At 38.6% G+C, this 13,485-nt stretch overlaps 1 protein-coding gene across 6 annotated transcripts in view; it reads right to left on the reverse strand.

The window, feature by feature from the left end:
* AOPEP (aminopeptidase O (putative)) overlaps nucleotides 1-13,485 on the reverse strand; it is a 201,905-nt gene that overhangs the window by 119,728 nt on the left and 68,692 nt on the right. For all 6 annotated transcript variants that reach the window (XR_015732731.1, XM_034410091.3, XM_087888250.1 and 3 more), the window contains exons 7-9: nucleotides 8,496-8,602; nucleotides 3,324-3,426; nucleotides 1,652-1,759 (exon numbers count right to left, since the gene is read on the reverse strand). Coding sequence is in view for 5 of the 6 variants with exons in the window: in XM_034410091.3 (XP_034265982.2) it covers nucleotides 1,652-1,759; nucleotides 3,324-3,426; nucleotides 8,496-8,602 (318 nt within the window). In the remaining variant the exon portion in view is untranslated. The remainder of the gene's footprint in view (nucleotides 1-1,651; nucleotides 1,760-3,323; nucleotides 3,427-8,495; nucleotides 8,603-13,485) is intronic.

Here is a 13,485-nt window from a genome sequence, read left to right on the forward strand (position 1 = left end):
TGTGGGCAGACATTTCATTAACCCAACTAGATAACATCATCACTGCTAATAAACATGGGGTTTGCTATCTGTTTACAGAGATAGTCCTTGACTTACTTTATTTAAGTCAAGGACTTAATTTAGTGACTTAATTCATTTAGTGACTGTTTGAAGATAAAACGGTGCTGAAAGAAGTGAAAAATGGTCATTTTTCACACTTACGAAGTCAATGGGGAAGCCAGGTTCACTTAACATCATGTTATTAACTTAACAATTGCAGTGATTCATTTAACAATCGTGGCAAGAAAGGTCGTAACGTGGGGCAAAGCTCACTTAATAACTGCCTTGCTTAGCGACAAAAATTTGGGGCTCAATTGTGGTCATAAGTCAAGGACTACCTGTACGCAGTTGCTTGTCCTACTTTGGTGGGGGTGTAGATTCCTCCTTGGTGGTTCCTTGATTAGGGTATTGTTTTCTGTCTGATTGTCTGCCTGTCTGGCCCTGATCCCTGCTTATCTAAATGTAGGATGCTGGAGCTGTGTTGTAATCTTTTTGTTTTCCTTCCTAAATTTTTGTTGTCTTTTTTAAATGGTGCATAAATGTGGTTTACAGATAGTCTCAGTTATTCACTGCCTTGTTTAGCAACTGCTCAAAATCACGATCATGTAAAAGAAAACAGACCCTGCAATCAGTCCTTACATTGCAGCTGTTGGAGCATTTTATGGTCAGGTAATCGTCATTTCTGAGCTTCACTAGCTTCCAACAAGCAGAATTAATTTGGAAAGCGGAAGTGAAAACGCAATTTGCAATCATGTGATATCTCATTTAATGATCCCAGTGATCCATTTAACGACATGGAAGTGACATTGCAATTCCAAAATGCTTACATGATTTTTTACTTAATGATTGTGGTGCTTAGCACTGGAATTGTTGGTCCCAATTGGGTGTCAGTAAATGAGGACTGCTTGTATACCTATGGGTCTATTATGGCAGATTTGTCTGAAATGCCAGCATTTCCAGCATTTTTGGATTTGGCTTGCTCTACATACTGCTTTTGACAAGTAGTTACAATCCTTTCATTTGGTAGCTCCGTTTCTATATGTACACAATATTATCAAAATAGTTATTACTCTGACTAGCCATAATTTTAAGCTATATTACTGATTGTATATGAAAGGTGCAAACACACATCAAAAGGTCATTCTATTATGTCCTATTTCAAAAAATCAAATTAAAGAAAATACCTTTTCAAAAATACTCTTGCCTTATATTTCTGGTTGACTGTTAAATCCTAATTTCAATGACTGTATCTTAAAAAAAAATGTTTTCATCTTTGCAATTTCCCATTTATTGTTGCCCAGTTTGGACCTGTGTTTTAGCATCCTCATAACCATTCTACTTCAGGATTATAATATACCGTATATACTGTAAGAATATGGGAGATAGAAACTGAAATTCCAAAATTTATACCTTAGTCCATTTCCATAAATGGCATGAAAGATTATTTAGATATTATAATAAGACCTTTCCAAATTTTCGCATATTATTTTAACATTTTTATAAACTGAATGCCGCTCATCCTGCTCTCTTTGAACAATGCTATATCTGAAGATCACATACATACTATTTAATTTCTCTGATATTCTTTCAGCAAGAAAAAGTGCAGAAGTACCTGAGAGAGTATCAATTGTCCATGGAATGCTTGCACGTATTTTCTTAAAAAAGCAAAATATGCAGCTTCTCCAATTTTTTCTGTGAAAGTCTGAAGCAAGAAATAACCCTAGAAGAAACCAAGACAGGACAGTTCTGTTTCAGATTTGCTCTGAAGTTAGCAAAATGACTAACAAAATGTCAGCATACAGTCATTATCTTACATGGTATTTACCTAGACCTCATCTGGCCAATAAATTATGGCAATGGAAACTTACACACTATCATTTATGATTTCTTTATTTTTTATTGTTTGGGGTTTTAGGCTGTTTATTGCTAACTGTTTAACAAAAACAATCAGTGAAATATTTCTAAATTATTCTTATCAGTTAGATAATTATGCAGGTAGTCCTTGGTTTATGATCACAATTGGGACCAAATTTCCATTGCTAAACAAGCTGGCCGTTAAGTGAATCTGGCTTCCCTGTTGCTTGTTACTTTGCTTGTTGGAAGCCAGACAGGAAGGTCATAAATTGTAATCACATGACCCAGGGATGCTGCAACCGCCATAAATGCATGTCAGTTGCCAAGTGCCCAAATTTTGATGACATCAAAATGTAACCCCGTGTCCAAGTAACACATGCTACTAGCCTCTTTCTGTGATTCATAGAGACCACAGAAACATTATCTAGAACTCTGTTTTCTGAGTAGCCAATCTTCTTGGTTGTTTCCCAGGATCACTGTACATGAAATTGCAGGATTGCATTATGTATTAAATGGAATGGGTTTTTGCATGGAAGTATGACTCCATCCCACTCTCTAAGATTTAGAAAAATTCTGAAGGTATATGGTGCAGATACATACACCTGCATTTCTGAATGCACTATACCAAATCACAAAATCTGAACAGGTTCATATAAGATGTTCTAGGCCAGTGATGATTAACCTTTTTGCCATCGCGTGCCAGGAGGGGGGGGGGCGGGGGAGGTTCGCACATGCCGGTGTCCACACCCATAATTCTATGCGCCTGCCTTGCGCATGTGTGTGCAATCCCCCCTCGCCCCCGCTCTTGGCACGTGATGGCCTGATAGGCCCGTTTTTCTTTCTTACCTGGCTCCAGATCCTCTCTATGCATCTGGGAAGGGGTGAAAAGAGCCTTTCCCATTCCCTCAGAGGAGTGAAGGGCTGAAAGGATTAATTTCCCAATTCCCGGGTGAGATAGGAAGTGATGTTTTTTACTGTCCCCAGCCTCCAGAGCCTCTCTAGGAGTCTCTGGAGGCTTGGGACAGCAAAAAAGTCACTTCCTGTCCCACCGGGAGTTGGGAAATGGGCCGTTTCAGGCCTTTGGAGGGCCTCCGAGGGAGTGGGGAAGGCTGTTTTTGCCCTTCCCAGATAAATAGAGGTAAGAAAGAAAAACGGGCCTTCCCCACTCCCTCCAGCCCCTCCGGAGGCAGGAAACAGCCTGTTTTCCTACTCCTGGTGGGCCCAGAAGGCCCGAAAATCAGCTTGCCGGAGTGCGCATACGTGCCAGAGCTGAGCTGGCGTGCCTACTGATATGGCTACACATGCCACCTGTGGCACGTGTGCCATAGGTTCGCCATCACGGTTCTAGGGCTTTGAAAACATAATATCGACACGTTAAATTTCTGTGCATAAAACATTTGGTTTCCAATAAGAGCATTAAGCATTCTGACCTTTAGGTAGTGAACCTGCATGAAGATTTTTTCAGCATTGAGGCCATGTTTGACTACAGAAGAACCAGATTCAGTTACTTTGCCCGTTTTCTCTTTGTTTGGCCTAAAAGGGTACAAAACAGTAACATAATTTTAGACAAAGTGACAGAAATATATTTATTATTTCATAAAATTTCATTATCAAAACACTTGATTAAAAACAGGAACAGCATAATATTTGATTCACGGACTCGGTTCTGAAATCTCTGTTCAATGAAACTCTCATCGTGGAAAAGTAGTGCAATAATACAATTTTCTACTGTAATATTGTTTGCATGGCTAAATAAACAGCTGACTCTGAAGCGATAGCCCAAGTTAAGCTGGTGTGAAGCTACTTAACTCTTCTCCCAGACATTATATCATATCGTGTGGCATTCTGCTAAGATATATTATACAGACAGGATCATCACATCATAGCAAAGGGAAATGAGAAGAGATGGAAACATTCTAGATGAAAAAAAAAAAATCCAGTTACACATTTTGATTGCTTTTTTCCAGACTTCATTTTAGCATCTCACAAGGCCATACCTATCAAGTAAAAACATCTTATTTCATCTATGTCTACCATGTTTAAAATGTGCCAGGTTTTCCCTCATTTTTCTTCTATTTTATAATTTCTTCCTTTAAAAAACAATGACATACTATGTTTTGGTTTCCAAATTTTCATTCAGGAGGTCTGCAATATCCTCTACCAGTTCTGATTGATTCTATTCTTCATCAATTAGTGGTCAACCCCTGTAGCTCTACCAGAAATGCATTCATTTACAGAATTTTTATACTAGCCGTATCATTAAATTATTCTGTTTACAGCATAGATTTAAACACACACACACCTTGTTCTGTTTCAGTACAAATGATAACATACTACAGTGAAGCATTTATATAAGTTCTCATGAAAGCTGGTTTCTATACAGATAGTCCTCAACTTATTACAATTTGTTTAGTGACAGTTCAAAGATACAATAGCATTGAAAGAATAACTTACGACCATTTTTCAAATGACTGTTAGGCATCCCCATGGTCAGGTAATAAAAATTCAGACACTGGGCAACTGGCATGTATTTATGACAGTTGTAGTGTCCCAAGTTCATGGAATCACCTTTTGCAACCTTCTGACAAATGCACCACTTGCTGTTTTGCAAACAAAAAAATCATCAGCAGTCCATTAAATTTTTTTGTTATATTTATTAGCCAATTATTTTAGCTTATCTCGTTGTCTTTTGATACTGGGAGTTGCTCCAATCCCTTTATCTACTTTATTTCTTCTTTCTGTACAGTTTCCAGCATAAATAGCGGCTGAATGTTGGTTTTATGTTATATTTTTGACATTTATACGGCAATATATCACAAGTTTTAATAGTTGAAAAATGCTATTAAAATTGAACTTATTTAAAAAGCTGCCGTCAATGGCAGGTTACACTCTGTAAGAGAATCTCATATTTTTATTTGTTTGTTTGTTTGTTTATTTGTCAAGTACGTATTAGATAATACAGTATATATATATAAGTATAAGCATGAATTGAATACATAAAATGAATACACTTAAAGGGAACATTTGGACAGGGACGATAGGCACGCTGGTGCGCTTATGCACACTCCTTACAGACCTCTTAGGAATGGGGTGAGGTAGCCAGTCTAAGGTTAAAATTTTGGCAGATTTGGGATGAAACCACAGAGTCAGGTAGTGAATTCCAGACATTGACCACTTGTTGCTGAAGTCATATTTTCTGCAATCAAGTTTGGAGCGGTTCACTTTAAGTTTGTATCTATTGTGTGCTCATGTACTATTGTGCTTCATCATATTTCTCAAAGTAGCTAAAATGTGGTTTTAAAAATTAAAATGTAATTGAATTGAAAGGGTACAGAAAGCAACAAGGTCCAATTCTGTTCAGAAATCCAAACTGAAGCATCTGGCTGCATCTGCCACAGTTAGGCCTCTATCACAACAATCCATACACACATGCAAACCTGTATACACTGTAAAAAAGCAACCACCACCAGTCACTCTGTCAATCAGCAGCTGCATGGAAGATAATGATAAGGCAGCCTCTTCTATCCACATCTATTATCAAATGGCATTGTTGGAAATATGAGAATTGAATTTGATTATTTAAATGAGAAGGGAAGCTAGGCATGCTGGAGGTGTGAATCCAACAGCACAGGCTCTTCAGCTCCTTATGACCTATTGATAACCCTGTGGTGTACTGGGTAGATAGAAGGTTAAGGCTTTACCGGTGCCCCTTATTCACTAACACTCTGCCTGATGTTTGTCTAAGACAGTGCTTCTCTACATCAACAAGTTTAATGACTTCAACTCCCAGAATTCCCCAGCCAGTGTAGGTGACTTCCTTCAGCCTTCACTCTCACACAGAGCATATGGTCTTAGACTCTCCTCCTCGCAGGATATAGCTAGCTAGGTGGTGGTTGTTGTTAGTTGTGAGTGCGACTCATTGCAATCCCATGGACAACGTTCTTCCATCCAGCCACCTCATTCTCTGTCGTCCCCTTCTTCTTTTGCCCTCAATCTTTTCCAGTATTAGGCTCTTCTCCAGTGAGTCCTTCCTTCTCATTAGGTGACCAAAGTATTTGAGTTTCATCTTCAGGATCTGGCCTTCTAAAGAGTAGTCAGGGTTGATCTCCTCTAGGACTGACAGGTTTGTTCGCCTTGCAATCCAAGGGACTCACAGGAGTCTTCTCCAGCACCATAGCTCAAAGGCCTCAATTCTTTGGCACTCAGCCTTTCTTATGGTCCAACTTTCACAGCCATACATTGCAACTGGGAAAACCATAGCCTTGAATATACACACTTTTGTTGGCAGGGTGATGTCTTTGCTTTTTAATATGCTGTTTAGATTTGCCATAGCTTTCCTTCCCAGGAGCAAATGTTTTTTAATTTCTTGGATGCAGTACCCATCTGTGGTGATCTTGAAGTCCAGGAAAATAAAATCTGTCACTACCTCCATTTCTTCCCCATCCATTTGCCAGGAAGCTAGGTGGTAGGTTTGGCCTAAAAATGTAATGCATGTCCTGTACATCCATCTCCTTTCTATTATAACTATAAAACCAGCTTCACTAATTCTTGCTGGACTTAGATTTACGCTTTCAGAAACACCCTGAAAGGTCAAACAGGAGCTGGACACAGTGAAAGACTCACAGGACAACTATTGTAGCAGAGAAATGTTAAAAGTAGAAAGCTTTGAAATCCCCAACTATGACATTATTTTCATCTAGTCACTCTCTTTGGGCCTAATTTATCTGAGGAAGATTTTTAAAAAGTAGGAGTGGGTGAGACTAATCCTTTAAATGTTCTTAAAAATTTCGTATCAGCTCTTGGCTCTAAGTTTGGAAGTTATGTAAGCTAATGGAATCTCAGGATGAATATACATCTCTTTTAACATTTCAAACTATATAAAATGGGTTTTGAGAAGCTCCCTGGCATCTCATCTTTGGAGGTGATTTCATTAGGGTTGTGTAGCCTTTAGATCTGAGGGCAAAATGGAGCTTCAGTGATGGGGGACACTCATATTGCTCTTCTCGATTATACAGATAGTCCTCAACTTCCAACCAAAACTGAGCCCAGAATTTCCATTGCTATTCAAAGCAGTTTTTAAGTGAATTGTGCCCCATTTTACAACTTTTCTGTCATAGTTGTTAAATGAATCCCTGCTGTTAATGATTCATGCTCTCGTTAAGTGAGTCTGCTTCTCCTCTTTGACTTTTATTGTTGGATGCTTTCAAATGATAATCACATGACCCCAGGACATGTAACTGTCATAAATATCTGTCAGTTGCCAAGTGCCCGAATTTCAATCACATGACCATAAGGATGCGGCAATCATGTGAAAAATGTCTATGGAGATTCTCAGTCATCCCGGTCATGGTTGGCCCAAAGGAGGTTTTTCAAAGGCAACTGGACTGCCTTGGTTTTTTTTTTCTTTGAAGACATTTCGCTTCTCATCTAAGAAGCTTCTTCAGAGCTGAAGAAGCTTTTTGGATGAGAAACAGAACACCTTCAAAGAAAAACAAAAAAGTCCAGTTGCCTCTTGAAAAAAAGCACCTTTGGGACACTCATGTGAAAAATGGCCACAAAGGTCATGCTGCCCTCTCTAACTATAACCCGATGCTAGAAAAAAACAGATTTTCACCTTTGAATCTGAAGGACAGAAGAGACCTATCACTTAGATTTCAACATGGGGAGAAGCTGATAATGAATTCTGTGCATTTAGTCCTTATATGAAAAGTTTAATTTTCAAACAGGGCTAGTTCGAAAACCAACATGGAATGAATTTCAGTGGATATACTGTTTCAGAATAAAATCCTGCTCTGCACAGAGACTTCCTATACACGATTGTCTAGACTAGAGATTTGGGCTGCAACCTTCTGTGAAGCATTACACATAAATACATGAATAGCAGTATACTCCAATCTGAATTCCATGCATAACTATGCATGCTATTGGAAGGCTGGAGTCGTTCCATGGAATAATAAAACACAAGCAAAGCCAACCATGAATTAACTATTTCTCTGAACAATTTCATAGAATGGGGTTTATACTTTTAAGACTTGGAGCATAAGCACAGGTAAACTGTAGTGCCAAATCCAGCTTCAGGTCTGCATTCAACAGTACGTAATAGAGTCAGTATGTTTTAGAACCAATCAGTGAATTACACACACACACACACTTGTGTTCTTTAAATAAGTCTTCCACATATTAATATTCTCAGTTGATATTCTCTGTAATGGTTCTACAGAAAACAGAAAGCTCTGTCCAACAGAATTTGTGGTTCAAATAAATAAATAAATTATGTGAGAAAGGAAATCTTTTATTCTTTTCTAGAATCAACATTTAAGGCAATTAAGTTTCTTTTTATTATTCCAGTAGCAATTTACAACCCAAACTTATATAGTCAGAAATAAATCCCACTGAGTTGCACAGGACTGCATTCCAGATTTGTTTTCTTTAATTTGTCTTCACTAGCCTTACATCACTTTGGCTCATTCAAATTTTCCAATATCCTCTTTGGGAGGAAAAAATGCAATGACTTAATCTGATCATTTGGATATGCTTAGTTTTCAGAGGAAAAACAACCTGGAAGGGGAATACCCCGTCAAAGTAAGCAGCCTGAACTATACCTTAAAACCTGAAGATCCCCTTCTGAATTCTGCACTTCATCCATAAGACGGTGCCAACGCAACAAAGTTTTCAGCTCCTGTTGCTCTTTTGCTTCAGTGACTGACAGCTGCTTGGGACAACAAACACACTGTTCAGTGTTAAATTTTCTCCTGATTCCCCCACCCCCCAATAATTTCTGAATGGAAAGCGTAACAAAGTTGTACTGTTAATATAATTTATGTATGAATTTGCATCTGTATCTGGGCATATATGTATACACAAACACATTATGTATGCATGCACCATACATTTAAACATGGTAAGACAGAGGAATAACAGAGACTTTGCAGAAATGAAAATAACTGTTCCAAGTATTAATTTAGGAGATATTTAGTTCTAATAACAGTTTATCTATGCATAAGTAATATTGCTCTAGGGATCCCTTATGTCTTCAGGCTGTCTGGGAGATTTCGCTTTTTAGATAAATGCAAATTGTTGCTGCAAAGAGAGAGTAGAACTTCTGCATAAAGAGAAAAGCAAACAAAGCAACTTTAAACTCACATAATGTATTATATATATCAGGGATATCAAACTCAAGGCCCGCAGGGCCCACGGGATGCTTAGATCTGGCCCATGGGGGCGCCCTGGAAATAGTGAAGGACCGGCCCGCGGTGTCTCTGCCAGTGAAAACATTTTCCCTGACAGAGGTACAGGAGGCAGTTACAGGCAAAAACAGACATTGAGGTGGCCACACCCACCCTGGCCATGCCCACCCCGGCTCCCCGAGGTCAAACACAACCCTGATGCGGCCCTCAGTGAAATAGAGTTTGTATTATATGAATATGTGTCTGTCTGTATATGTATATTTGTATGTGTGTGAATCAAAATGATGGTTGAGGCACCATGCTATAACCGGGAGACCAGGAATTCTAGTTCTGCCTTAAATATGAAACCAGCTGGATGACCTTAGGCCTGTCACTCTATCTCAGCCCTAGGAAGAAGGTAAGGGCAAACCACTTCTGAAATCTTGACATGAAAACTGCAGGCATCTGTCCAGGCAGTTGCTAACACTACCTCAAAGGCACCCCCCCACCTCCTAAATTGAGAGTTCTCTGCTTTGCAGCCAAAATGGCCCCCAGAAAGAAAAAAAGAATGAATGGGGAAGCACACCAAAATTTCAGCAATTGAGGCAGGTGTTCCAGTCATGACAGTTTGCAGATTCAATTTGCAAAGTCAATCTGAAGATAGAGATTTCAGACTGAGAGTTATTAATCACTACTAGGTGTTACAGGCATCAAATTATTCATAGTATACTAGACCGAAGAAATAATGGCTACTTTTTCAGTTCTGAAAGCATGAAGGCCACCCGAGTCTCAGATTTACAGTACATCCTGTCGTGAATGGCTTAGCAAAGTGATACGGATCATTTTTTTAAACTTCAAGACAGGCTTCAGAAGAAAATGGAACTCAGCACTTGTACAGAATATAAATAGAATAGAATAGAATAGAATAGAATAGAATAGAATAGAATAGAATAGAATAGAATAGAATAGAATTTTTATTGGCCAAGTGTAATTAGACACATAAGGAATTTGTCTTTGGTGTATATGCTCTCAGTGTACATAAAATAAAAGATACATTCATCAAGAATCATAAGGTACAATACTTAATGATAGTCATAGGGAAACAGTCAATATAAAGTAGAGATTTTAGCAGGACTATCTGATCAAAGAAATTTTAGTAAGCTAATTTCATATTATTGGTCAATTAATGACTGGCTCTCCAAAAAAAGAAAGATATGTAGTGATTCTATCAGATGGATGTACAGATATTCTTTGACTCATGATCACAATTGAACCCAAAATTTCTGTTGTTAAGTGAGATGTTTGTTAAGTGAGGGCTGCCCCATTTTACGACATTTCTTGTCACAATTGTTAAATGAATCACTGCAGTTGTTAAGTTAGTAACACAGTTATTAAGTGAATCTGGCTTCCCCGTTGACTTTGCTTGTCAAATGGTCTCAAAAGGTGAACATGTGACCCCAGGACACTGCAACCGTCATAAATATGAGTCAGCTGCTAAGCCTCTGAATTTTGATCACATGACCATGGGGATGCTACAATGGTGGTTAAGTGTGAAAAATGATCGTAAGTCCCTTTTTTCAGTGTCATCGTAACTTTGAATGGTCGCTAAATGAATGGTTATAAGTTGGGGACTGTACTACCTGTAGTACAATATATTGGCTTTTTTTAATATCTCAGACAAGAGACATTTCCAACATGAGACAGACAGCAAAAACATTAACGCTGCTCCATGTAAAATAATAATCCTTCACAAATCTGCTATCCAGTTAACTGGAAACATTGTTAAATATTTCAAACATTTACTAATGGAAGAAATTAAATATTTCAAGTCCTGTTGTATAAAGATGTGCTCCTGTGTGCACTAATGCATGTTACATGTTGCACACAGATGCTTGTCCTATCATACAGTGGCTGTAGAACAGTGGTGAAATCCAATTTTTTTTACTACCGGTTCTGTGGACGTGGCTTGGTGGCGTGGTGTGGCTTGGTGGACGTGGCAGGGGAAGGATACTGCAAAATCCCCATTCCCTCCCTACTCCTGGGGCCAGCCAGAGGTGGTATTTGCTGATTCTCCAAACTACTCAAAATTTCCACTACCGATCCCCAAAACCTGTCAGAACCTGCTGGATTTCACCCCTGCTGTAGAATAATGTTGCCAAGGTAGTTTTTAGAGTGACTATTGAATGAATAGCAATAGTCTTTCGTATCTTACAAATGAAGGTGAATATACATGTCCCAGGATAATGTTGCAGGATCCAAATGAGGTCAGTCACCGGGACCAGAGTTTTGTCCTATAAGCTTTCCAACTCATGCTGGAGCCCATCTTCAGGGAACTTCTCTCTAGCAGAGTGTGTGCTGTTCCATGTGTGGTATTTACATGATGCCTGTTGTATGTAATCTTATGTAATGCTCCATAGGAGCAAAGGAAAGGCTTGGTAGTTAGGAATTCTGCATGCTTTTGCCTTTTATTCAACCACTGGCACTGAGGTTGTCACTTGTCTCTGTCAGACATTTTGTTTCATCTAAACATGTTTGGGAAGCTTACAAGCAGGACATGAATTTTATTTATTTCTTATTTGTCCTAACTTTCCTAATCTAGTTGCTCCTAAATTTTTGAGACCTGTCAGACACAATCACTAGGATTATCTGTCAGATGTGTTCTTGCAAGCTGAGCCTTGTTTTCAATTGCCTCTGAAGTTTTCCAAACATCACGATTTTTTCCCCAACGATTCTTGTATTTGTATTATGTGTCCAAAATGTTTAAGCTTTAGCTGAATTATTTGTGCTTCCAGTGATCAATCCTGTTTTACTTCTTCTAATACTTAAGGCAAAACCTCTATGCTAATCAGGAAAGCAAACATGCATAGAACATGGCAACAGAGAAGTGACTCTAGGTTTATTGATTGTTTGGCTATCCAACTCCCAAACCACTTTGGGCAGCTTACAATTAGCAAAACATAGAAAATACACACAGAGGCACACACAGAGAAACATATACACATAAAAGATATAACAGGTCAGTAGAGAAAAGGAATCAAGATAAAATCAACACAAAAGCAAAAGACAAAAAAGGGGCTCTAGAAACATCCTACCTCCAAAGCCGGGTAAACAACCAAATCTTCAATTCTTTCATGAACAGTATAAGGATTGGAAGCTTGGTAGAATCTCTGGATGAAGATAATTCCAGAGGGCAGGAATTCCAGCAGACTTGGCATGTTTGCCAGGTGCCGCAAGATGACATTTGCTTAATTGATAAGATCAAAGGTTGGCAAAGGAATGTAACAAAGCTGCATACTCTTCCCTTATTTATTCAAGGGAATGCAGAATATGCAGAATATATATTGAAGGAAACTCGTGGATTGGAAGATGATTTTGAACCTATTGAAACAAACATCAATAACCTGTGCTATACTGAAGACACTACTCTGGTAGCTGAAAGTGCAAATAATCTGCAAGCTCTAACAATGAAAGTCAATGAAAAGATGAGGCTAAGCTTTAAAATATAACAAAGCACAATACTAATAACAACATGTACAGGAACCTGGCAATGAAGATACTGAAGGTGGATAGCTTCTGCCTTTTGGGATCAACTAGGAATAGTAAAGGAAAAATCAAGAAATAGGCTGCAGACTAGCAGCTGGCTGAATAGCAATGAAAGCTTTGGAAAAAACATTCATGTGTCAGGATGTGTCTATGGTATATCTACAAAGGTTTGAATCATGCAGAGAATGGTTTTCCCTGTGGCACTCTATGGAAGGAGAAAGGATCAAAGAAATATTGATACTTTTGAACACTGATGCTGGAGAAGACCCTTGAGAATATCATGGATAGATAGCAAAGTGATAACAAAAAGATCAGGCAGTAGAAGAAATCAATCTAAAGTTTTCACTCGAGGCATAAATGACTCAAATTTATGATTTTTTGGATACATTATGTGAACACCTAACTCTTTAGAGAAGATTGTTAACTTGCAGCTCCAGGAATGAAGGAAATAAATTATCTGGCCCCATTTCAGTTGGGTTTCAGACCAAAATATAGCACTGAGATAGCTTCAATCACACTGGTAGTTAACCAGTGGCAAGACTAGGATGAGTGGTGCATCCATCCCGACTGTTATTGTTTGCACAAAGTCAGAAGACTCTGACTTGCCCACTCCAGACAAATGTTACCTCAGGAATCTGGAAATAATCAAGAGTCTGATCCTGATTCCGCCAATATAGACTTGGATCACTCTGATATTGATTGGCTTGCCTTGGATTCAAATGGAGAGCAGTGTGTTAGTCTTGGGCTTATATCCAACCACCAACATTGACACTCTCTTGTTAACAGTATTGTTCATTACATTTAGTCTCTTAGCTTCTCATCCACTGTAAAATATCTGACACTCCTGTGATATAAGGTGCCTCTTTCTAGTGCATTTCAGTTC

The sequence above is a fragment of the Pantherophis guttatus genome, chromosome 2, assembly GCF_059756535.1.
Source record: "Pantherophis guttatus breed Tessera chromosome 2, ASM5975653v1, whole genome shotgun sequence".
NCBI classification, from domain to species: domain Eukaryota; kingdom Metazoa; phylum Chordata; class Lepidosauria; order Squamata; family Colubridae; genus Pantherophis; species Pantherophis guttatus.